This window comes from Dromiciops gliroides, chromosome 1, assembly GCF_019393635.1.
Source record: "Dromiciops gliroides isolate mDroGli1 chromosome 1, mDroGli1.pri, whole genome shotgun sequence".
Classification (NCBI taxonomy): Eukaryota; Metazoa; Chordata; class Mammalia; order Microbiotheria; family Microbiotheriidae; genus Dromiciops; species Dromiciops gliroides.
In genome coordinates, this window is record NC_057861.1 from 566,675,569 (window position 1) to 566,702,233 (window position 26,665).

At 37.0% G+C, this 26,665-nt stretch overlaps 1 protein-coding gene across 12 annotated transcripts in view; it reads left to right on the forward strand.

Moving 5' to 3' along the window:
• The window catches only part of ELAVL2 (ELAV like RNA binding protein 2), a 175,872-nt gene that overhangs the window by 144,514 nt on the left and 4,693 nt on the right, over window positions 1-26,665 (forward strand). For all 12 annotated transcript variants that reach the window (XM_043976943.1, XM_043976948.1, XM_043976945.1 and 9 more), the window contains 2 exons: window positions 16,959-17,112; window positions 21,530-21,755. In XM_043976943.1, the coding sequence (XP_043832878.1) occupies window positions 16,959-17,112; window positions 21,530-21,755 (380 nt within the window). The remainder of the gene's footprint in view (window positions 1-16,958; window positions 17,113-21,529; window positions 21,756-26,665) is intronic.

The following is a 26,665-nucleotide window of genomic DNA, read 5'->3' on the forward strand; positions in this document are numbered from 1 at the left end:
GCAGCCACATCCAAATTTATCTCCCCAGGGTAAGGGAGACCAGAATGAAGGTTGGAGGTCCCAAAGCTAGCTCAGTCCAAACTGGTTTCCCTTATCTCTCTAGGTTTATCTGTCCTCTGGCTTAGTTTCTCAAGAAGAAGATTCCTTGATGTGCTCCAGAGAACTTCTGGGGTGCTCTGCACCCCATGACACTTGGGATCCATTGAAATAGTATTTGTTTTTGTTTTTTTGTTTTTTTTTGCGGGGCAATGGGGGTTAAGTGACTTGCCCAGGGTCACACAACTAGTAAGTGTCAAGTGTCTGAGGCCGGATTTGAACTCAGGTACTCCTGAATCCAGGGCCGGTGCTTTAACCACTGCGCCATCTAGCTGCCCCTGAAATAGTATTTGTAAAACACTTTGCACACCACCTGACTCGTAGTAGAGGCTTATTCACTTTCCTTTTCATCTTCACTGTAAATATTAAATATATTTCAGAAGGTATGAGTTTTATGTCTGCATGTTGTTCTAAACAAAATCCCTGATGATTGCATTTTTATTTGTAATTGTCCCAAATGTATAATAAATGTACACCCCTCTCCCCAAAACAAACAACCTGGCTTATTTCAACCATCCAGATAAATATGAATTCATTGTATACTGTAAGAGCCCTTTGATTATTATGCCCCAAATACATTTACAACAGATTTTTCTGTACACGTAATACTCTTTAAAAGCCAGCAATACACAGGCTTAATTCAGACTTAGTGTTTGTCAAGGGGAAAATGGGGTAGGGGTAGGTTTCTCAAGAAGAAGGTTCTTTGATGTGCCGCAGAGAACTTCTGGGGTGCTATAGGCCCATAACAGTGTTCCTTAATGTCATTTTTGTCTCATATAGGTTAGGCAATGATGGCTATGATTTCAGCCAAATTGCTTTGAATGTACCTGTCCAGCTTGCAGGTTTTTCATAACAGTGATCTTTTCTATTAACCACTGTCTCCAGAGAACACTAAGATATGTATTTGTTGTGTAAAAATTCCTTTGACCTAGCAGTGAAGGTGAGGGGAGGAGAACCCTCTACACCTTGCCCCCTCACCTTTGTACTTTGTTCTTCTGGCATTAAAGAACATTGATCTAGAAAGTGGCAAAAGGGGATCCTATTTGGAGGTTTAATTAAAGTAAGTGCGTTTTATTGATGCTATCAATCAGCAGAGATTGAGGGAAAGGGCATGGTGCCAGACCATTTAGAGCTCTTGACAGAGTAATTAAATACCTTAGGACTGGATTCTCAAGATCAAGTGAGGTGCTTCAGCAAAACTAAAGCACTAGCAAGGTTTGTCTTAGAACAAAGGTAAAGGTCATTTTCTCTCTTTCCCCACCCCATAAATTTCTGTAGTGGTTACAAAAATGGTAATTATATGATTTCTTAGCTGTGCTGTAGTTAAAGTTCTGTCAATGTTTCCATTATAAACCCCTTCTTACAGGTAAAATTTTTCTACCTGTCAAAAAAAGGTCTTTAGGAGTACGGTAATTATTTTTGTTAGCTCTGTTAGGAGGGGGAGGGTTTAAGCTCAACTGTCTTGTCATATTTGGAAGGGGAAGATTGTTTTTGAAAGCACTTTTAAAGGCATTTCTGCAAATTATTTCGTTGAAACACATACTTTATCAAGTTATCTTATTCTTTCTGGTTGAGCGAAGAAAAGAAAAAAATCGATAGGTTTGAAGCTTTAACAACTTTTAGGATTTTCTTTGCAGTGAGTGTTAAATATGAATTTTATGATTGCCAGGTCCTTATCTAAATATGTATGTTTTCCTTTAATTTTGTATTAATTGTTTTTAGAATTTTTACTCTTTTTTTAAACCCTTATTCCTTTCATTTTTTTCCCCTTTACTTTCTAAAAGTAACTGTAAGGGGCCTAAAATTCTAGCTAGTCTGTCTAAAATATCTAATGAGTGGTCGCAATAGTTTTTAGCAATAGTTTAGACTTTTAAGCATTTATTAAGGAGAATAAGGAATTGGTAAAGAGAGAGAGAAAGGCCTAGATTCATCTATCTGTCTCAGGGAGCTACAGTTCTCCTCCTCTGCTCTCCATGAGAGTCCTGATGAGAGAGAGAGAGAGAGAGAGAGAGAGAGCGAGCGAGAGCTAGAGCGTGAGCGCGCACGAGAGCCAGCCTCACCCCCTCTTCCTCCCACAAGCCAACATCACTTCCTGTGACCAAAGAAAAGCCACATGGCCTTGCCCTCAGAGGCCTTCTCCTCATGGCTGAGTTTTGTTACAGTAAGTGTCCAGCAGGTGGTGTCATTCCAATTATTACAAAACAAGGCAGAAAAATGCCAGAGAGAGCCACTATAATCTTAAATCACGATTATGAATCGTTGGTTTATTCTTTTTAAACCTCTGTTCTTAGCCCTGACTCAGCATAGTTATTTTATACCCCAAACACTCAGTGTAGTATGTAGATTGAAAGCTACTTTCAAGGAAGTATAGCATGTAGTCAGTCTAGGATCTTGTTGTGTTGACTTGGGAATTTTGATAATATTTTAGAAATGTATACCAGATTTAAATCGAGTCCACCAGAAAGCATTAGAGCCTGATATGTTATGATTTGCCTATAATACACATACAGCAATAGGACATTAGATTTGGAAAAGCGCAGATTAGCAGCCTCAGAATTTTGAAGCTAGAAAGATATTCTCATTCTCTCTCTCTCTCTCTCCCTATTCACACACCCAAGGTCATTCAACTATCTATTGAAGAACTGGCAGTAAAATAAGAATCTATTGATACCTAGTCTACTGTTTATCTCCCCCCCCCCCCCTTTTCTAGTATGTTGTCTTCCCTATTAAAGCTATGTCCAAATGGGGGACTGTTGGTTTAGGCTCTCTTATCTGCCACACTTGCCAAGGTTAAATATAATTATTGATTACATCAATAATAACAGCTAGCATTTATATAGTGTTTTAAGGTTTGCAAAGAATTTTACAAATGTTGCCTCATTTTATCCTCAAAACACTCCTGGGAGGCAGGTGTTATTTTTGTTCTTATTTTGTAGATGAGGTACCTGAATCAGAGAGATGTTAAGTGACTTGCTTAGGGTCACACACATTTATCTTATCTGAGGCTGATTTTCAACTCAGGTCTTTTTGTCTTCTGAATATTTCTATCTAGCTGCCTCTAAACATCTTTAACCCTTTTGTCAATTATAGGAGAATAATTTAGACCTGGAAGGGTCTAAATTTAGGGGTCTGGAAGGGATCCTAGAGGCCATCTAGTGCTAACACCTCCCCTCTCCCAATTGTACAGATGAGGAATCTCAGGCTCAGACAGGTTGTGGTAAGTTTAAGGTCACAAGTGATAGGGGTAGAATTTGAATGTAGGTCCTTAGGCTCCAAAACCAAGTACTTCTGCTATCATACCATAGTCCCTGTCCTGTTTCTAAAACACCAGGATTTCACCACATGTCATATAGACATACGCTTAACTCTCTTGATAAACTGTGGAAGATTTTGTAGAAGAAAATAACCTGTTTATATTTTAGTCAAATCTGTTAAACATATTGGCATCTCTGTAGAGAGAGCCTCTGCTCTAAAGAATTCCTTCACCTGCTGAAGAAAAGACCTCTTTCCCCCAAGCAGTTTAATGAAACAAAATGATGTTCTATTGGCCATAGTTAAATAACTAGCTTTATTTTGGGTTTTCATAATTAATGAAGAGAGAAAAACATTAATGTAGGTACATAGCCTTAGTTAAGATGTCTTCATGAGATTAACTTCCTTCTAAATTGGGTTCATAACCTTTTTTTGTCATAGATCCCTCTGGGATCTTTCTCAAAATGTTTTCAAGTGCATGAAATAAAATATATAATATTAAAACAACATTTTTGTTTTGTTTTGTTTTTTGGTGAGGCAATTAGGGTCACACAGCTAGTAAGTGTTAAGTGTCTGAGGCCAGATTTGAACTCAGGCACTCCTGAATCCAGGGCCGGTGCTTTATCCACTGTGCCACCTAGCTGCCCCTAAAATAGGTAATATTACAAATGAAATAAAATATCTTGAAATTAATTGATTCTGAGTTAAAAACCCCTGCTTCGACTACACCTTCTTTCAGTCTGGTGAATGATAAACAAAACTTGTCTTTTCTTCATGTGATTGATAAAAAGATAACCTCACTTTTAGTTTGCTCACCAAAACTCCTATGATGATCTAGCTACTGGTTCTGCCTTTGAAGAATTAAAAGTATACTTTCTATTTTGATTGTTTTGTTAGACACATGGGACTTCAGATAAGGATATTTTTGTAAAATTAACTTTTTTTTCCAACACAGCTGATGCTTGTGCCAAAAGTAATGTTATCTGTGTGGCATCGTTTTTATTTATTTTGTTAAATGTTTCTCAATTACATTTTAATCTGGTATGGATGGTACTGGGGAGTAAGAGGCTAGAGGTCTTGGAGTTTGCTAGCTCTGCTGTAGGCTATCTACCAAGGCCTTTAGTCTTAGAATTAATAGTAGGAGTCGTGGTAGTATTATGGTGGTAGGGGCAGTCTACTACCGTGAGTTCACTTGTGTAGGAAATTCTAGAAACTCTCCATTGGTTTTAGGTATATGTCAAAGGCAAGACTTGAACCCAGGTCTTCCTCACTCGTAAACCCAGGCCAGATACTGTGCTGCTTCTCTTACCATGGAGTAAATAACATTATTTAAACTATATTAAACATTTTTAAAAGTTCAAATGAGCATTCTAATGTCTTTTGGTTGTCTTTATCTTCCCTTGTGATTTTCCCTCTATGGAAAATTGCTTATATGAATAATATATGTGCATATATAATATGTATAGCATATGGATACATGTGCCAAAATTATTATTTCATCAACATGATCTAATCAAATAATTGTGGTACACATGTCAAATTACTCACATTGGGGGAAAATGTTCAAAGATAGATACAGATAAAAATAAATGTTTGAATTTAAATTGTTTTTGAAACCGAAGGCAATGATCAGGATTCTCTTAGAATGGCCTATAGAATGGTGTTCTGGATTCCCATGGGAGTTAGGACCATTTAGGCTAGAATTCTTTCTCAGACATTTACTAGTTGACAAGCCAGGGAATAATACCATACTTACTTCAAAGGGTTGTTGTGAGAAGCAAAGTAGTATATTGAAAGTACTCTGTAGACTTCAAAGTGCTTTATAAATGTGAGTGTTTGTGGCGTTACTTAAAGGATATGTGATTTCTTTATTATATGTGTTCTCTCCACTGCTACAGATTGCAGTCTCTCTATGACTTAATATAAGAACTTTGAGTTCCATTGGCTGAAAATTTCATCACCCTGGAGCTAACCTGCTGCTGAATCTACTTGTTTTAGCTAACTTGGTCTTTGGGGAATGGAAATATAGTTCTAGGCTTTACTAGAACCAATCAATTGGCATCAGTGGGGCAAGGGAGCCAGTCTAGCTAAAGTAGTAAGACACCCCGAGGGAGATAGAGCTTAGTTTGGTCAAAACACCACCTCAGACCCCAGTGGAGATAGTCCAAGACCCTGAGACCAAGAGTCCATCAATCTGTCAATAGTAGTGTCCCATCCTGGCCCCTGCAGTCACTGAGGGAGAGAAACCTTTGAAGAGATGTAATACAGCAGCTAACTTCTTAGAAGCCATAGCTACTGAAGATTCTGAAGAAAAAGTACTTAACACCAAAGTCCTTAGCTTTGTCAAATGGTTCAGCATCAGAAATGAAAATTGTTTTAACAGTGCAAGTGACATTGAAGAAGTTGTATTACCATTTGATTTGCCACTGTACCCCAAAGACCACTGGGCTTTTTTCCAGCTGAATGACAGCTGAAACCTCCTCTTTGTGTTTTCTGCTCCTGTTAGAATGTGAGCTCCTTGGGAGCAGAGCCTATCTGGCTTTTTTCTCTTTGTATCCTCAGCATCTACCACAGTGTTTTACACACAGTAAGTGCTTAATAAATGTTCATTAATTTGTCCATTCATTCATTCTTGACTGAGGCTGACTTTCTATTCACTAGAAATATGCTTGCTAGAGATGTTTTAAAGCAGTTAGTAGTAGAAAGTATTTAAGCACTTGAATTTGCCATGATGTGCTGACTGTTGTGTCATTTCCCTTCCCTCTCCCTCTCATTGTAAATCAGAGGTTGCCTTAAATTCAGGACATGTTGACTATAAGGCCACCCTACTGTCTCATGCCTCTTGTCTTGTTGATAATTGGGAATATAGAACTAGAGAAGGGAGAGAATTAAGAGTTATTTGCTTATACATGATAAATGAAGGCATGGGAAAGAAAGAAATTGATTAGGTTAAGAAGAAGGTGGGGGGTGGTGGTGAGCAATAAAGATAGAGCCAAGGCAGATACCCTCACTAAAGAGAGAATGGGGAAGAAGTAGCCAAGGACACTGAGAAGGGGTAGTTAGAGGCAGGAGGGAAACTGAGGGTGGGGTCCTGGGAGCCAAGGGAGAAGGAACTGGTGATTAATAGTATCCTGATGCAGTTGAATGGGTAAGGATGAGGACTGAGAAGAGAACTGCAGATTTGGCAACCATGAGCTCATTCGTGTCATTGAAAATAGAACTGTTGGAGAAGAAAACCAGGTTCCAGGAGTTCAGGAATAAATGGTGGTTGAGGCAGTGAACAAAGTCTGCTGTTTTTTATAGGTAATTTCTTTAGGGGAGGGAAGGAGTTACTTGTATATTTTAGGTCTTAAAATAGCTTTTGTTACATAATCTCAATATCATCAGTACTGATTGAATTTGGTTTTTAATTCTAATCATTATTATGCAGAGCAGTGAAGAGTACTTTCTTTAGATTGAGTGTGATTTTAAGTGAATGCATTGATATTGAACAGTCCTTAGGTGGTGTGCATGAATTTTCCTTATGACCTTTTCTGTTACTGTTTAAATAGCTGCTTTATGAAAGTTCTATCAAAATTAAAATGGCCTAAGATTTGGCTGGATCATAAGGTGAAAAATGTTAGTTTAAAGTGACCTCTGAAATAATTTAGTCCTATCCATTTTATAGATGAGGAAGCTGAGGATCAAAGAGGAAAATTCACTTCTACTTCCAACAAGTAACAGAATACCATCTAGAACCCATTTTTTTCTACTCCAACCCAATGAACTTCGTTTTTCTATTTTATGTGATATTTCACGCATTGCAGATTTTAAAGGATATAACGTCAGATTCTGTTAGCAAACAAATCTAACCTTTAATAATCTTACTGAAGTGGTTCCTTTAGTAGTCAGTTTCTTTTAGGACATAGTTGGAGTAAATTTATTCAGCAAATATGTGAATGTCTTACTATTTGTGAGGTGCTGTGCAGAATACAAAGGTGATTGACATGGTCCCTTTCTCCCCGGAGTTCACAGTTAAGTAGAAGAGTTTATAATCCTGTAGTAAACAAGTATTTTGAATTACTGTTACTTTGTTTAGAGAAGATATTAAATCTTACTCTACTTCAGGTTTTATTGATGGGAGACGTCAAGGTACTGGGAAAAATGCTATGTTGGAGTCAGGAGACCTGGCCCTTAACCTCCAGTGTGACTTGAGACAAGTCACTGAGGTAGTTTTCTCATCAGCAAAATATGGTTGGACTGTGTGATCTCCCATCAGCTTATAAAATCCCCCCAAATTATCCCCACTTTGGAATTTTAGGCAATACAGATTGGGAAAAAACACAATTATTAACTTTTCCTTCTGGAAATACTTTTTCTTTGTTTACTCTTCTCTATCACCATGCCTCTCCATCTTCCTCAAGGAGAGGTGTTTTGCTTACCATAGTTGGGTCCATGACACATTTTATTCTGACAAGTATTTCTTGTGAAGCATTTCAGCACTCAAAAGTCCACCAAAAACCACAAGTAATGATCTTTGTTTTTGGATGAGTCTTCTCAAAATAGGACTAAACTGTTTAGGTCAGAGGAAGTCCATGTGCTCTTTATGCTATGTGTTCTTTTAAATTACTTAACCTTTTTCCTGGATATGGAGATTGAATATGTTTATTTTTTTTTTCATTTTGAGAAATGAGTGCTTTGTCTTTTGAATGGATTCATAATAGGAAGGAAGAAAGACACTCTATTCTGTGACTTGTATACAACTTTTTTTTCTTTGACCAGTTGGGCTTAATTGTTTTCTAAAATAATAACCTCCTCCCAAAGTCCTACACTGGTGTGGAAACATGGCACAGGTGACCCTGAGTTCTTGAAGGTTTTCCCAGTAGATCCCAGGTTCTTCTGGTCTTAAGAAGAATTTTGACCACAGCAAGGGGGAGGAAGCCCCAACCTAGCCAAGTTCACATAGGATACTCACCAGAATATTGACAATAAAATTAGGTTCTGTTTTTTTTTTTAAATCCATGGCAACTCAGTGCCCCTACTAGAGGGATTGCAATTTGACAAATTAAAGGAAAATAGAAATACATCATTTTGAAGTACATGTAGCAAAATGTAGGTAAACACTTAAAAGGTTTGAGATGAACTTTTAAAAAAAATCTCAATAACTAGGCTACTTTTTCAAGCCTGTAATTCTATCAGTAGGCTGAATGATTTAAAAGTTCTAGTCCTAGGGATACAAGGAAGGTGGCTATGATCTTTCCAGATTTCAGTTCAAGAAAATATTTCCTATATTATCTGGAATTACCTATTTTCTTATCTATAATTACCTGCCTGATCCCTCTGAGTACAAAACTAAACATCAGCAAACAAAAACACAGGGAAATTGAAATCCCTTGACTATGGTTTGATAGAAATGAACTGCCAACTGCAGTGCTTTAATAAAAAGATGTCTATTAGGGCATAGTCTGTTTCAACTCTCATTTAATAGCTATACATGGATGATGCTGTGTAAGGCAGCATTTAATAAACACCACTCAGTATAGTTTTGCAGTGGCTGAGTTTATGACTTGTGAAGAAGGAAATCCAATTTGTCATGTCTCTAGTTTCTTTGTTGCCTTAAGAGAAAGAATTTACCTTCCTTTTCCCCCCAGGGATATTGAATTTTTGTATTTATATTTAATGAAAAACCTCATTTTAAGGTTCTCTTTACTTAAGGCAAGCAGCTTATTCCTGGGACATAGGGAGTTTTTCCCCTTAAGTAGAAGACTACAGTTTTGCCTCTAAATTCAAGAAATCATTGTTTAGAATTCAGTTAGGTAATGCTACTGGTGCATTTTCATTTTAAAATTCTGTCTTTTACTTCCTGGGAATTAGGTCAGAAATTTGTACCTTTTGGAATAGAAGTTAGACTGGAAAGTGTCATTTTGGTTTATTAAAGAATAACATAGTGTTGCTGCCTCCTTTTTTCTCTCTCTTGTGTACTTTCTTAAACAGTATGTTCTTTGTAAAGGATAAAAATAGACAGGGAACTTTGAATACCAAAGTTTTTGTTACGAAATGGTATGGGTTCGGGGTCTAGGTTTAATCAAATCAGTTTAAATCACTAGTTAGGAAGCCTGATTTGGGCATGTGAACCTGGCCATGTCATTAAGTTTCAACCCTTGTGAAATAGGAATGATAAAGCTCTACTGTGAGAGGCAGCATGCAGATTAAGAGCTAGTCTTGAAATCAGTAGGCACTGAGTTCCTTCATTTCTTTGCCTGTGACACACACTCGTTGGTTTAATGATTTAGGCTGTTCTCTAAGATAACAGCTTTCTGAGAAGGGACTTGCCCCAGAGCAACATCCCTGTACTAGTGTCATCACAAGTTTAGTCTCTGTCCTTTTCTCTATTTACTTCAGAGTTAGGAGGAAAGTATTTTTGTTCAGAAAGCACAAAATTATATAGAAAATATAAATGCATGTTGTTAAAATTTTTCATTTAATATGACCTTAATAAATTTAGGCTTCAATTTGTGAAAGATAACATTGCAATTTAATGACATGACTAAATTATTTGAGTATTTCTAGAGTAATTTTGCAGTTTTGAAAATGTAAGTTTATTTACCAATTAAAGTTCTTCCCTTTAGCTTTATATTTGAGGCTTCTTGTCAAATCTTCTGTTCCCCCTTTAGTATTATAATCATATATATTCTTGAAACTTTGTGCTTAAGGAGATTTTAGTCCCATTCTTTTCCATATTAGCTAAGTGACCTTGGATAATTCATTAACCATTGGTTTCCTCATTTTAAAAATGAGGGTCTTAGACTATATTATCCCTCATTCCTTCTGGCTTCAATTCTTTACATTCGTAATGATACTAACAATCACATTATCTTTGGGGAGGGAAAATCCTTCTCACAATTTGAGGACTTAAACTAGACATCTCTCTAATGTTTAATGTGATCAATTTGAATGATTAAGTGTGAACTCCCACTGGCTGAAGTAATTTCCTTTAATCTTTGTGAATCCTTAGAGAAAATATAAGGAACTCCAGAAGATTGGGGCATGACTTAGAGTGACTTGCCAGAGAAACTTAAAAAGGGTAGTGAGGAGCTTCCCGAATATGATATGTGATGTAAATGTACTCTAATGGTCTAAGGATATGAACAGACAGTTCTCAAGGGAAGAAACCCAGGCTATCTGTAGGTATATAATTAGATAAGTATGTATGGGAGGGGTGGTGATCAGGGTTCCCGCAATCAATTGATTCCCCTGGCCCAACTGAAAAGGGGCAAGGAGGTATTAAATTCTTAAGTGAAGTACAGTATTTTAAAAAAAGGTGGGAGGGGGAAAAAAGCTAGAGTAAGAACCTACTAATCACTTTACAAATATTGCCTCATATAATCCTCACAACAACCCTTTAGAGTGAAGTGCTTTGATTATTCCCATTTTAGAGTTGAGGCAAACTGAGGCAAAGTGATTTGCCCAGTAGGGTCACACAGCTGTGTCTGACGTCAAATTTGAACTTGGTCTTCCTGACTCTAGGCTTACTACTCTACCCAGTGCAGCACCTAGATGTATGCACTGTACCTTTAAAGTGTATGAAGTTCTTTCATCAAATTTAGTGGAGAGAGCAGCTAGTGAGGGAAAGCCCTCTCTAAGGAACTAGTTGAGAATTGCGGCAGGAGACAGTTTTTAGGTTTGTCACCTCTATCAGCTGCAGTGAGGAATAGGCACAGGGAGCCTGGGGGGAGGGTGGTATGGGGGTAACAAAAAAAAGGGAAGGGGCATCAAGGCTGATCTGCTTTTTGTTCACCTTAATCCATACATCTCTACCTACTCTTCCTAACTGATGTCAAGTATGTAATTGTGGGAGGGTACCAGGTTTATATAGGGAATGTTTGTGGTGACTTGTTCTTACAGTACTAGGGTGATCCACTGGATAGTGTGCTGGGCCTAGAGTCTGGAAGTCCCAAGTTCAAATTTAATCTTGGGCACTTAGACACTCCCTAGGCTTGAGCCTCTGGGTAAGTCATCTCATCCCTCCTACCTTAGTTTCTTCATCTGCAAAATTGGGATAACAATAACACTTCTTAGAGTTGGGAGCCTCAAAGGAGACAGCTAGGTGGCGTGGTGGCTAGAGTGCTGGGCTTTGAGTCCTTTTAGGTTGCATTTGACTCTTCATGACCTCATTTGGGGTTTTCTTGGCAAAGATACTAGAGTGATTTGCCATTTACTTCTCCAGTTCATTTTAAATGTGAGGAAACTGAAGCACATAAGGTTAAGTGACTTGTCCGGGATCATGCAGCTAATAAATGTCTGAGGCCAGATTTGAAGATTAATCTTTCTGATTATAAGCCCAATGCTCTAACCACTGTGCCAACTAGCTGCCTTTAATCAGGAAGACCTGAGTTCAAATTTGAACTCAGATTCTTACTAGCTGTGTGACCCTGGGCAAATTGCTTAGTCTCTTTTTTGCCTCTGTCTTCATCTGTAAAATAGGGTTGTGATAATAATAGTACCTACCTCTCAGGGTTGTTGTGAGGATCAAATGAGATGATAATTATAAAGTGCTTGGCACACAGTAAACACTATGTAAGTGTTAGCTGTTATCATTATTAATATAGGCACATAATAAATGCGTTATTACTTTCTTTTTCCCTCTGGCCTATGTGCCTACTCTTTCCACCATAGTACAATTCTTCTTATTTTGAAGTGTCCATAGAAAAGACCCTAATTTTGACATGAGCTATTAATGACAAATTTACGTGGAACCTCACCTCCTTTAGGTGAGAGGATCCTCCCCAAATTGGACTGGAAACCTAGTACATTACAACTGGCTTTCCTGTCACTAGTGTCGCACTGTTCCTTTATTATTCCTAGAGACTTAACCATAGATACTGTCTTCAATGGACTTTTCAGGGAGGCTTCCAGAACTGTAAGAGAGGGAGGGAGGGGAGGGAATGGGGCAACCACATGGATCTGGCCAACCTTCCTGTTCATCTTTAGGCCAGTAGAAGCTCCCATTAAGCACAAAGCGCTCTATGTTTTTAGATGGCGATGAGAAAATATCAACTTTACTACAGAAACTATACTATCTCATTTGCACTTAGCCAGCCTTCAACTCTTAGGTTGTAGTCACATAATTATAATGGGTAAATCTATTTTCATCCCTATTCTTCTCATCCATTCTAATCTCCTTTGATCATTGAAATTTGTGAAGAGCAATTTGAAAAGCTATAGGTAAGAGTGCTCATTTGCATGGAACTCTCCCTCCTCCCTCTCCAAGTAATTCCAGTATCACTTGTCTTTGTTTACCATGCAGCTTGTTAGGGCAGTGGAAAATTCCAGGAAACCTGATTTTTAAATTGGTATCTCTGGAGTAGCAGGGTGTTCAGTGTTGTACTACCTGTTTCATCTTTAAATATTTAAATTGCAGACTTCCTGTCTGCTTCTCAAATTAGAGCCTTTGCTTGGTAGTTTTGACATTTCATAACCTTGATCTTTAGGCATTAAATATTCACCTGTTGAAATAGCAGTAGAAGCCTTTATTATTTCTTTTTAAAGAAAGAAAGGAGGAAAAAGGCCAACTTGTTCATTCCACATGCCTATGCACAAGCATGCATGCAAGGGAAGTCTGAATGTGACGCTTGAAGAAAGATGTTCTGACCCTCGACCACTGAGAAACACGCAGGAGCTTCACTATATTACAACATTTCTAGTTATCATTTGGCAAACATTTCTTGAAGCCATTGTAGTGTATTAGAACTGCATTTAGAATTGGGAGACCCGGATTCAAATCCCAGCTTTGCTACAACTGACAGTGGAAAGCTATGAATTTGTTTCATTATCTGCTCATTTTTTAATTGAGATAACATACCCTGCACAGTTGTTGAGAATAAAATAAAATAAAATAGTAAGCACAAAGTACTTGATGTTAAAATATTATGTCAGCTTTTTTTTTTTTTTTTTGCGGGGCAATTGGGGTTAAGTGACTTGCCCAGGGTCACACAGCTAGTAAGTATTAAGTGTCTGAGGCCGGATTTGAACTCAGGTACTCCTGAATCCAGGGCCGGTGCTCTATCCACTGCGCCATCTAGCTGCCCCATGTCAGCTTTTTTCATTACTGGTTTATAAGCCATTTTGCCCTGCACTGTGGGGAGACATGTAGAAGAATTAAAAACTATCTCTGCCCTTAAATGAGTTTATAGTAAGCTATATCAGAATTTGGCATAATGTGAAATCAATATCAAATTCTTCCTGCTTAGCCTCTTATAATATTTTACTAACAGGTCTTCTACAGCTGCCCGAATAGTCTTCCTATTACCATCTTCCCTTTGGTTAGTAATATGTGCTCTGTTGCTTTACCTGATTTTGCTCAAGGTATTTAACTCATTTTTCTTTCTCCTGAGCTTTTTCTCCAAGGCCTGAGCCTCAAAGCTATCCTCCCAAATGGGACAATTCACTTTTCACTGACCTCAGTCTCAGCCCCAGGGGAATTCTAGGGGGACAGAATTAGCTCCAAATGGATGCCAGTCCCTTTTGCTTTAGGACTGGTAAATTTACATACACCCTGACATCCTGCCCCAATTCCATCTATTCACTCCCTGAGTAGTCACATCACAGTGCTGTAATACTGCAATTTCAGCCAGAACAAGGTTCTGTCTTCTGGTTTCCCATGTCACAGGAAGGGGGGGGAGGGGCAGAGTTTTTTTGAAAGCCTGTGGGTCAGAATATGCATCACTTCCAAGAGTTTTGTTTGAGAGTTTATGAGAATCTGAGGGAAATGTCTAGCTCTCTTTTCAGTTGAACCAGAAGTTAAAGACTACTGCATCGCTATGATTCAGTCAGTCATCTACTCAGGACCCTTAAGCAGTTCCCTATTGTCTACCTCATACTACACCCTTTGGTGTTTTCTAAAATCAAACTAAAGTGAGCTACTTTTCATTTTCTGTCCCTTTCTTGTTGCTGTTACTCATGCTATCCCCAAATTCTTCTCATCCTTTAATGTTTCAGGTGCCACCTATGAAACCTTAGTCTGTGTGTGTGTGTGTGTGGGGGGTTGTTTGTTTTTGTTTTCGTGGGGCAGTGGGGGTTAAGTGACTTGCCCAGGGCCACACAGCTAGTGTCAAGTGTCTGAAGCCGGATTGGAACTCAGGTACTCCTGAATACAAGGCCAGTGCTTTATCCACTGTGCCACCTAGCTGCCCCAAAAATCTCTACACCTTTTTTTTTTAGAGGGGGGGGGTGTGTGAGGCAATTTGGGGTTAAGTGACTTTCCCAGGGTCATACAGCTAGTAATTTTTAAGTGTCTGAGGTCACATTTGAATTCAGGTCCTCCGCTGCCCCTGCCTTAGTCTATTTTTAAAAAGCAACCTCTCTATGAATTATGAGGAAACTTGAATTCTGTGCAAGTAACATCATTTAATTTAGCAAGCATCATGTGCCTACTGTGTTCTGGTACTCGATCAGTGAAAACAAAAATGAAAACGATACCTCCCTTCATCGAGCTTATGTTCTACTTTGACATTTCAGGGAATGTTTGGGCTCTTTTTCCAAGCTTTCAGAAGCAACAAGCACATCTGAAAAAAGCAACACTTCTAATAGTCCTTCCGTTTTGCTACTACAGACAGCATCCCATTCATGGCTACCTATCCCCAAATGGGAGGGGTGGGATGTATGGTCCAGGCCTTCCCAGGTTATTCTTTGGAGACTCCAGGCAGGTGTACCATCTTTCTTCTCTATTAAATGCCCAGGACTGGAAGTTTAACAACCCTGCATACGGTTTTGAAATTATTCCTGCTCCTTGTAACCACCACCATTCTTCATTTGTGGGGTATCAGGGAGAAAATGTGCACAACTATAATTTAGAATACTTGGGAGAGACTTAGAGATTCCATTTCATATGGAACAAAAAAGGGGTGATAGACGTTGATCATCCTAGGCTTATATAACTTTTTTAACTAAGCATTTGGTTTCAGGAAGTTTAGAAATGGTCCTCATGACATCTAAGGAAGGTAAAAGAATTTAGGAATTCATTTGTATGGCTATTAATCAAAATATGTGACCTATTGCGAAAGACTGCCATTTCCAAAAATAATATTCCCCAGTGTTTTCAATGCCTGTGAAGGCCTCTGGAGAAAGGACTGGGAACAGATTGATGAGTCTGTCACTTTTATAGGGAGTGCTGATGATAGAATTTCTAACAAATAACAACCAAAATACTTAAATTAATGAAGGGAAAGGTAACAGTATTTCTTTAAGGGGAAATCATGCCTGACTAATCTCTTAGAATTCTTTGGAAGGTTAAATAAGCATGTAGACAAGTGTGTGGACATAATTTAGACTTTCAAAGTGGCCTTTAGCAATGTTTCACGTTTAAAAAATTTTTTTTTAGTCAATGGGTTGGAAGGAATATTGTCTTAGGGATAGAGAACTGACACAGTGAACAAAGGATAATAATAAGTTGGCACTGTGTTCTGATTGAAGAAGTGTGTTTATTTTGTGGTACCCTAGTCAAAGATTGGTGTACATATAATGATACAGAAGAGGTGTGTGGTGTATTTGTGCAGTCTACTGATCACATTTACTACCCAAAAGAGCTTAGAGTCAAGCTAGTGGGGGAAAACAGCAGGAAACTCTCATGAGATTCAGTGTGGGTGTGCTTAACATGGAAGAACTTCAGCGTGAATGTATGAGATTAAGAGTGATAGGGCCTGATGTATCATTTACAACTAGGAAAACAACTTCTGTCTTTTAGTAGGCTTATTGAAAACATTGATCTAACAAAAGAAGCCTTAATTCTTTTTGTGTCATGCTTTGGCAGTATGAAGCCTGTGTTTTTAAATGCATAAAATAAAATAGTTTTTTTTTTCCTTTCCAAGTTTATGTATCCCTCATACATGATCCATGGATCCCAGGTTAAAAACTTCTGGTCTGAAATATTTTTGTGAACCAAAAAGAGCAAGATTTTAGATATCACTGATAAAAATGTAGGAAGCAAACAACATGTTATCATAACCTCATGCAGAGTCATGGAGGGTCCATACCTCAACAGCCCAAGAAAGGCTCACAGGTCCCAGAGAAGGGCAACTGATGGTAGAAAAGGCAAACCAAATTATTTCCTTTGATATACTGTTGGGGAGGGCGTGTAGGATTTTTGTTGTTGTTTTTCCGAAATGCATGTTTAGGGCAAATATGGACTGAATATGAGAATTCTAGATTTATAAAGTACCCAGAGAAGCTTGTAAGAGTCATTTGGCTACAAATAAAAGGAGTTACATAGGTAACTATGGAACAAGAAATGATAGAAATTCTAGAAGAAAGTTAATCATTAACCTGTAGTGCTCTTCTAAGGGAAGCTAGGGATGTTTGGGAATAACTTTGGAGGTTGAGTTTCTAATGGGCTGACCTATATTATACTACTGAACCTTGTGGGTAAGTAGATATTCTCTACTATCCCCACCCTGCCCCTCATGTTGTTTACAACTTGCCAACATTTTTTTTTTCATCAGAATTCAGATTAACACTAGGTTAAACACAAGCTTAGGTACTCACAAATCGAATATCCCTTGATTATCTTCACCCTTTACTAAGAGGGTAGTGAGAATGGCATACCTATCTACTTTGGTTTTCCTTGCCTTTTCAAGGTTTCCTATGCTCGCCCGAGTTCGGCTTCCATCAGAGATGCAAATTTGTATGTCAGTGGACTTCCAAAAACAATGACCCAGAAGGAATTGGAGCAGCTCTTTTCCCAATATGGACGAATTATTACTTCCCGTATTCTAGTTGACCAAGTCACTGGTAAGTAGGCAAGTAGCTGCTGTGTACAGTATCTTTCACTTTCTTGGGCTGGCAGATTATGAAATATTCCGCCTTCCAATACAGCAATCTTGCCTCCAGAACATATCAAAGGTATATGTGGGCCAGAAAATGCAATTTTCTGCTGGAATTGTTCATAAATATGCATGGACAAAAATAGATTGTGGTGTGTAGTGAGCTAGCTTGAGTCCTTTCCACCCTGAAGGTGCAGGTTTGAAGCCTGTTTCATGGCTTGTAATAAATTTACAGCTGCTATAATCTTCCTTTCCAAGCTGTGGTGTGAAAATAGCTCCTTATAAATACTAATAAACAGTCTTTTTTCTATAAAAAAGCAAAATATAATGCAGAAATGCACAACTGGTTCTCCAAAGGTAGGATCCCACTGGACCCAAACTGATCATTGTTGCTGGCGTTGTTTTCAAGGTGCATGCTGCATAGCTTGAGCTTGTATCTAAGGCTATGGAGCTTAATTAATAGTTAAAGTAGATGTAGTCTGCTTTAATGTAACTTTTAACAAAATGGGAATTGGCAGAGTTAACTGGATGTATTTTTCAATAGTGAGGTAGAATTTAAGGGAGAACTTTTTGACACAGAATTCTTTGAGCTAAAAAAAATTATTTCGATCATCTTAAATTCACTTTCCCTCTCTGTTTCTTTATCTGTAAAATGAGAGGGTTTGATTAGATGGCTTGAAGTTCCTTCTAGTTTTAAATTTAAAGATCCTATGAAAGAAAATTTTAGATTAACAGACTTTGAATAAAATATTGGCAGAATGCGTTTTTTCTTCTTATGAACATCATTCTGCCTAAAATGAGTCTTATCAACAGCAGTCCAAATAACTATTTTTGTTCTGTTCATAATGAATAGCCTTTTACTCTAGGTAAAAGAATAATCCCCATAGTGGATGACTTAGAGGAAAAAAGCCTGTGGTAAACAGGGTTTCACTCTATTGGGGTTGGGGTGGGGTGAAAAATTGTCTCTGATAGTTATGCATGTGAAACCAAGGTCTTATTTTCTCTTCTTTTAGTTCTCTCATAATCCTCTTTATTCTTGCTTATATCTCACTTAATGGTTTTGGTGAGAAATATAATTTGTTGTTAATGGGGTTAAATAGTAAATCTAATCCTTGGAATCTTTACACAATCCTTTAGAGCAAGAGCATCATCATTTTGTGCATTTCACTTCTTTTGGTGAAGGAGAGAGTAGACTATAGTCCTAATATGGAAAGAATATCCCAATTGAAATCCTAATATGATTTGTGCTATTTGTACTGAAAGAACTAGGAGAATTATGTCAACTAACCAAGTTCTGATGAAGAGTACTGTAGTACAGTCAGATTGTAGGATAGCCTATTCTGCAACTAATGATTTGCTTCAGCATTTCAAACTATCCATCTTAACTTGAATGTGGGTATTCCTCTCATTTGACATAGACCATAACCCCTCCATATGTCTGTATACTGATTGACAAGTGGTGGTCCAAAAAATAATAATAATAAAGCAGCTGATATTGCTTTGGATGACAGAAATCACAATCCTTCACTGGGTCTTGACTTGAAGCTTGTCCAGCTTGTTGTGGGACATGCTAAAGTTTGTGTTCTGTGGCATTCGATGAGTTTTATTTGCTTTTTTGATCAAATAAGTTCTAGGGATGTTAGCTCATTATAAAGGAGTAACATATGCTGCTTTTTTCCTACCACTTAAATTTTTAGAATGTTAGCTTGTTCTCTCTCTCTCTCTCTCTCTCTCTCTCTCTCTCACACACACACACACACACACACACACACACACACGATTTAAATATAATACCAGCAAGTTTAAAGTAGTATCCAGGTCTGAGTTAAACAAGCCTCCAACACATTTTAAATATATTTTTAAAAATTTTTATAAAGAAGTTAACTGAAGTAATTGGTAAGTCAGATAATGGGTGGAACAATTCCATGGTACTATTCCTTATCTTTCTCATTAATTTTTAGATCTCAAGAGTTGTTTTTTTCATTGACTTGGTGAACTCCCAGTGTGGAAACTCCTACCAAATGGAGATTTGCATTGCAATTTATCATTTATAGTGTTGACTGGGGAAGGTGCTGAGAACTTAAGTGATTGCCAATGGTCACACAGCAAGTTTGTGTCAGAAGGAGGACTAGAACTCAGGTCTTCTTAACTCTTGACTGTTCATCTGTCCTATAAAATTGTCTCCCATCAGCAGTTTATAAGTAAAAATTAGAATAAAAGCAGAAGATTAACTCCAAACATGCTCACTTTCTGACAATGGAGTATAACACAAGGTATACTTGTTTGCTGCAGAGTTAGTGATATTGACAACAGTAGCTTAGTGGAACAATTCTGTAATGTTTCCTGATGCAGAATTTTAGGAAGAATTTTCATGGTATGATACCTTTACAGTGCATTGCTCGGGTGAGGGTAGGGGTTGCAGTTGAAATGCACACATTTAGGTGTTGGAATTTTAAACATGTAAACTCTTGATAAATCATTCTTTTTTCCTTTTCCTTTATTTTCCAGCAAACGATGTGAGGCTTAATGTGCATCATCAGTACTTTATAGTGGTTTGAGAACCCTTTTTAATAATTACTCCTTAAAGTGTTAATGGCATTAAGGTTGTAAAATACCCTGAGCACTGAAAGAACTTCATGTATATAAAAAATCCATGTTTAGGGAATATAAATGTTACTTGTTACTTTGGAAAAAGAGACGTTCCAAATAAATAGATGACTATAGTAGAAAGAGACGGGCCCTTAAAAATTGAAAGTTTGTAGCTTTGAGACAGTTAAGTTGATGACATCTGTTAAAAGAGTTCTGTGAGGAAGCAAAGTAATATCCCCAGAGAGAGGACACATTAGCTGTTGAACTGCTCCATCGCTTAATCTTAGCTAAAAAGCTGAGAAGGGAATTTGAGCTTGTGGCATTCTGTTTTTAATGTAAAATGTTTCATTTCATTTTCACATTTAGGGCAGTAATAATTATGTCTAGAATATTTTGGCCCGCCTCATATCTTAAAGTAATTTGAACACAATTTCATTTAACCAAAAACAAAAATTGCATTGTTCAAGAACATAGCAAGGCTTTGATTTGGGAACATGTCCTTAAAGTGCGGCTCACTTTAATTTCAACTACAAAATTTGATGTTAACTATTAATATTTTTATAGCACTCACCACCTAAGTGATATCTTTCTTCTTTTTATATTGTTTCCTTTAGTCTTGTTCTTTTTATCTGTCCTAACTATTTATAATCTAAAGCAGAATGGGCCGCATGTGGTCCACAGCACTCCTGAGTGTGGCTGAACCAGATTAAAATATAATTGGGAACTATTTACCAAAAAACAGTAAAATACAAATAATGTTAATGATGTGGTTTTCTAACTCACTATTTAGCCATAGGAATCTTTATATATGATTTTTTGGCCCACATTTCTTTTTAAATTTAATATCACTAATCTAAAGCAGTTGTGGCAAGAGACCCATCATATATTGCTCATTTAACATAACACAAGAAATGTATAAAGACATTTTTAAAAGTTAGATTTTTTTTGGATCAATTTTAAAAGTAAGAGTTTTCTCTATAAAAGTAAGAGATTTTTCTAAATGACACCATAGTGTAAAATATGCCCTGAAGTATTTTTTTTATTACCAGGATGTATAAATTTAAAACATAATCTTAATTTTTTAATCTAAAAGAAAAATAATTGTATAACCTTAATTTAGTTTCTTGTGTCAGCTAGGTGATGCAGTGGATTGAGTGCCAGGCCTAGAGTCAAAAAGGCTCATCTTCCTGAATTCAAATCTTGTCTCAGACATTTATTAGCTGTGTGACCCTGAGCAAGTCACTTAACCCTATTTGCTTCAGTTGCTTCATGTGTAAGAAGAAGTAGGGAAGAAAATGGCAAACTACTACAGTATCTTTGCTAAGAAACCCCCCAAATGGTATCATGAAGAGTCAGATATGACTGATAATCTCAAAAATTTGGTTTCTTAGTTACTATTTAAGGAGCTACTTTCAGACGTTCCAAAGGTACTCTGGTGTTATTACTACTTTTGGTCTATCATATTGGATTGACATGTTTAAAGATAGTAAATAATAATAGTTGGTATTTACTTGATCCTACCACTTCATGATTTTTCTTATTGATGGGTGTGCTCATCAGTAAAGGTAATTGTGAATATGGTACGATGATAATAAGAGTAGGTAGCTTTTTGTTACTCAAATTTATTCTTAGCACACTTAATCATCTGGCCTGAAATGGTAGTTATTAATATGTAGATTATATTTTCTTTGAATATAAAAATATAAAGAAAGGTAAATAGGATTTAATGGGCAAGATGCATGTTCTTGAGGAGAAGGAGGAAATTAATGTATTTTCCCCCTTCCCATCCAACACAGGAGTATCAAGGGGTGTAGGGTTTATTCGATTTGACAAACGGATTGAGGCAGAAGAAGCGATCAAAGGTCTAAATGGCCAGAAACCTCCAAGTGCCACAGAGCCAATCACTGTCAAGTTTGCTAATAATCCAAGCCAAAAAACCAATCAGGCCATCCTCTCTCAGCTGTACCAATCTCCCAACAGAAGGTATCCAGGACCACTAGCTCAGCAGGCTCAACGTTTTAGGTAAGTCTGATTTCATTTTGGGCCCAGCTATTGAAACAAACATCCTTAAAACTTAACGGCCACTTCCTACAAAGGGCAGTACATCTCTCAGGTTCTCGAATTCCATACTTAGCATAACTTTGCCTTTAAGCCTATAGAGGTTATGTTATGGGAGAACAGAGAAAACAGACTTAGGAATTGTGTGTCTTGTAGGCCCTGGGGTAGAAGGAAAGCACTATTTGTTTTTAGGTATTCTTAACCAATAGAATACTTAATCTGCATTGCTGTTTTAATTCATTTGAGGTCTTCCTCTTTCCTTTAGCCTATCAATCTACATATACAAAATAACTATATAGCTATAGGTAGGACTTGAGTATTTCTTTCTTTTCATTCGTTTTTAAAAGCCCTATTCTAATAAGAATGATGATTCTCATGGTATAATTTACCAAAATAAATTAATAAATAAAATCCAAAAAAAATGTTGGTCTTTCTCAGGGCTAAATTGACAGTTAAGCCAAGATTGCTCTGTGTGTGTATGTGTTTCCATGTCTGCACATGTACATATTAGTTCTCTTTTGTGAAAGAATGGAGACATGCTCCTGATTTTCATGAGTAAGGCAGTTTCTATTTGTCTGAACAAGTTGAATACATTTGGCCATATGGGATTTGCTAACTATAGTGCCACCCACCCTCACTCTAGCTTTATTGATTACAAGTGCATATTGATTTTCCTTTCTTTTTTGGGTGGACAAGCTGGTTATAAAAATAAAATCACAAACAGCTGTCCAATATACAGAAATATTACATGGTACTAAATTTAAATACATATATAGAACAGATAGAAATAAATGGGGAAAAAATAATAGTGCTTTTGATTGTCCATTCTAAGCTCTCCCTAGAGCTTAGCTTGAATTTTCTGTGTTAAAACTTAATGGAAATATATGCTTTGTGAGTTATGAGATAGAATAGAATTTTTTCTTATGTTTATAAAAGCATTCAGTTTTTATTTGTACCAGGGAAGTTCTTCCAAATAGTTCTTATCCCCTTGAAGTGGTAGAATGGTCCCCAAACCTGCCTTTTGACATGATGACTCAGTGTTTGCTTTCTCCTTTACCTCAGCCTTTTCTCTGGGGAGGAAGAAAAACAGAATTTTTTTAAATTTCTGTTACAGATAGCATCATAGCTATGAGTCAGATTTTGAAAAGTGAATTTCTTTCCCTAGCATTAAACTAAAGAGTGATTTTTGTTAGATTAAAAAGGAAGACTCTTTCACATTGTATAGGGGTACAATAGAAAGAATTTTGAACCTTTTCCCCAAGTAAATGGTCCCTATTTAGAACTCTCTATGTAGAGAAAAGACCTTGGGATACTGCAGAGCTGGGTATTGTTGGGGGAGGAAGGAGGTAGGGAGGAGACTCCTAATATTTTTATCTATACTTTATATAATACCTAGCATTTATATAGCACTTTAAGGTTTACAAAGTGCTTCACAGATGTCTAATTTTATCCTCCCAATAACTCAAGGGGGAAGGTGCTATTACTATTCCCATTTTAAAGATGTTGTCCACACCTTTTTCAGACTAACAAATATGAATATTAAAAAGTTTGGCTAGAAGATAATAAAAGTAATTATTTTGAAGTACTTTTGGATTTTCTCATTCAAGCTATAACTGTTCTTCAGAAAAATGACACCTTTAGAGTTACGTCTTAAGACGATTTTTAGAATACAGACCTGGACAAGTAGGCCCACATAATGGTAATTTCTGTCAGAGCAGTACCTGTTAGAAGTTGAAAAGACAGGAAGACGCAAATTAGGTCTTTTGTTGGAGGTGATTCTAGGGAGGTCTTACAGAGCAAAGGTATGGTAACAAATCCCATGAACCCTCTATTCTGCCCATTTCCTATGATTCTTAATTCAGAAGTTAGACTTGTAATTGACTTGGGACTACAGGATCACATGTCAAAGGGATCAATTGGGCTGAGCAACTTAGCCTTCCTCCTCATTTGGAAGAAATGTTGTCTTGTCTCTTCTTAATCCTGATTTCTGCTTTCTTGCCTTTTTCCTTTGTCTCATCCCATTCTTGTCTTAGAAAAGACAAGATGTGAACTGATAGTGATATCTTAATATAGACATAAGCTTTAGGGGGCCAATAGATACCATGGAGAAGTCTTGAATACCTTTATTCCTAGGACTTAATGGTTAATTTGTAAAGTTTTACAATTTCCTTTTTAAAAAAAACACAAAAAAACCTATTTTATCTTTATATCATTGTTTACCTTAGAACTTTAGAAGAGTCATTTCCTCAAGATTCTCCATAGATTGGGTGCTTGCTTGTTCTCTTTACAACCTTTGTGTGTTGTTTTTCCTATACAATATACTTAAATGTTTTGTCCCAGTATCAAGGCTCCATTTTCACCAACTGTGTGGTTTTTGTTCTAATAAGAACATCTCTTTTAGCTGGCATGACACAAAATTTTTTTTTAAAGCAATACGTTTTCCTAGTACCTTTATTTTTGAACTGTTGGAAATTTTTATTTATGAATTTTAAGAGTGGTTGAGAGGAAAATTATTACAGCTTTGATACACATGAACTATTCTATTTTTTTAAATTAAAAAAAAAAGAAAAACATCTACTTCAGGGTTGTGTTTTTAACCTGTGAGAGTTTACAATTTATTCTGTCATGCCATGTGAAGAAAAGCTAGGAAAGAAATTATTTTAATAGGAATAATTTACTTGACTGGACTGATGTATTTTATTGCCGACAATTTAGAAAATAAGGTAAGTGTATTTGATTGGATCGAGAATCTAATTCAAGGCCTATGGTGGTTTTCTGGGTAAATAGTGAATGGTAGTTGAATTAACTTTCAGCCAGTTTTTCCATAATATCTTCTCATAAGGCAACCTTAATTTTCTTCAGTTTGATGTCTTTTTATTGGGGGTGTGCTCAAAAAATGAGTCCCATATATGTACTTTTAAAAGCCTTTGAAAAGCTTCATTTTTTTTAAACAGTATTCGCCAATAAAAGTTTCAGCTGATTGGTGTGCTGGTAGTATTGCCACATTCCCCTTTTGAAGGGAAGGAATTATTATGGCTTTTGAGTATTCTTGATATTTTCACAATAAGCTTCCAGCTGTTTATCTTAGAAAACACACCATGACATTCAACTACAGATTTCATTTAGTAATGGAGATAGTATAATCCTGGTATCCTTTAATATAGAAAATCACTTTGAAGTTTTTATATATATGAAGCATCTTTCTCTCCCCCTCCCCATAAAATTCCATTTTAAAAATCAGGCAGGGTTTTGGTTTTTTTAAACCATTAGGTAGATTGGGGACATCAAGATGCTTTGGGGTCCTCTGGTCTTAGGGACTGTATCATTCCTTGGTCCCTAGTTCACTTGGCTCTTTCTGCCTCCTTTCTCCGTGTGTGTGTGTGTGTGTGTGTGTGTGTGTGTGTGTGTGTGTGTGTCACACACACACACACACACGCACACACATTAGTTAGCTAATGAGTAAGTACCTCAAATCGTAGGGCAACATTTCTCCCTACTTCTCCCTTATGTGCCTGGGTCCTCCTCTTCCCACTGAGAATCAAAATCCACTTGGATGTTTCATGAATCTTGGGGTCACTGTCTATTTGAATGTAGGAGAAGCAACTGAAATAAGAAGAAATATTGGTGTTCCAGGGAATTGTGTTGGAAATATTAAAGCAGTGGTAGTGGGGTGGGGGGAGATAGACAATACTAGGAAGATCCTCAAAAAGTCATGAGGTAGATGAATCCTTGTTTGCCAGAATTTAGAGATTTGGGGCTGTTGGAATAGTAGTCTAGAACCTAGTAGTACTGTAGGAATCTTTGTTCTGAGATTGATCCATGACTCTTCTCTCCATGGCCTTGATTTGGGCAGTGTTAATAAGGTACCAATCTCTCAGTACTTCTGGTTGTTGTTAAACATGCTACTATTGGTAGTAGACTGGTACAGTGGAATCTCTGGCATAGATGCCTTTGAGGCACATGGGTAGTGAGATTTTATTCTGAATGAATTGAAGGCTAGAGGATAAATGTCAAGAGTCATCCTTTTTAAGATTTATTTGAGAGGAGCCTAAAATTTTGCAACTTTAGTAAGTAGGTTAATATTTTTGGAGCTTTTGAAAGACTTCATCATTTTATTGGTATAGGTGCTTCCTTAACACACAGACATTGTTCTGCCTGAAAAAAATGAATCTAGTAGCGAATGCTTCTGTTCATTAGCTGTCATGGCCTTAAGCTGGTCCTCAGAAGGCAGACACAGAATTGGCAGCTATATCTGTACTTGAACTCATCCCAGTATTTCAGGGATGCACTGGATGTTGATGGGAATGGAGGCCCAAGTAACAAATACCAAATTAATTCCTTGAGTATCAGTTAATTTAACTTTCTTAAATTCAGTATATTTGGATACATGTAATGAAACATCCTACTATAAAATAGGCAGTTATAGTTTCAAAAACTCATCGGTTTTGGTCATGTTCATGATCTGTTAAGCAAATAAACAACAGCAACAACAAAACCCCTCTCCCCTTTCATTCTAGATTAGGTAGTTAAGTCAATGAGAATAAATGCATTTTGACAATTTAGTAGTTTTGAGATATTCATTCTTTCCTTAAGGTAATGAGTATAATTGCTTTCATTTGTTTTGTCAACTTCTACTCTTTGGTTCCAGAGAATACTGGAAAATGCCTTTTGTACCCATGGGGGGGGAAAAGAAAGAAAAACAAAAGATATTTCCATTTACTGCTTCTGAAGGCAGTATGTTATTTGGTCCCTGAATCTAGGCTTTGAAAATCTGGCCTCCCCTTGCAGACCAAGTAATTAGTGATTGCCTCCCTATTCTTCAAATGGTTGAAAATTGAACATGTCTTTCTTCAGTGTTAAAACAGAATTATGAA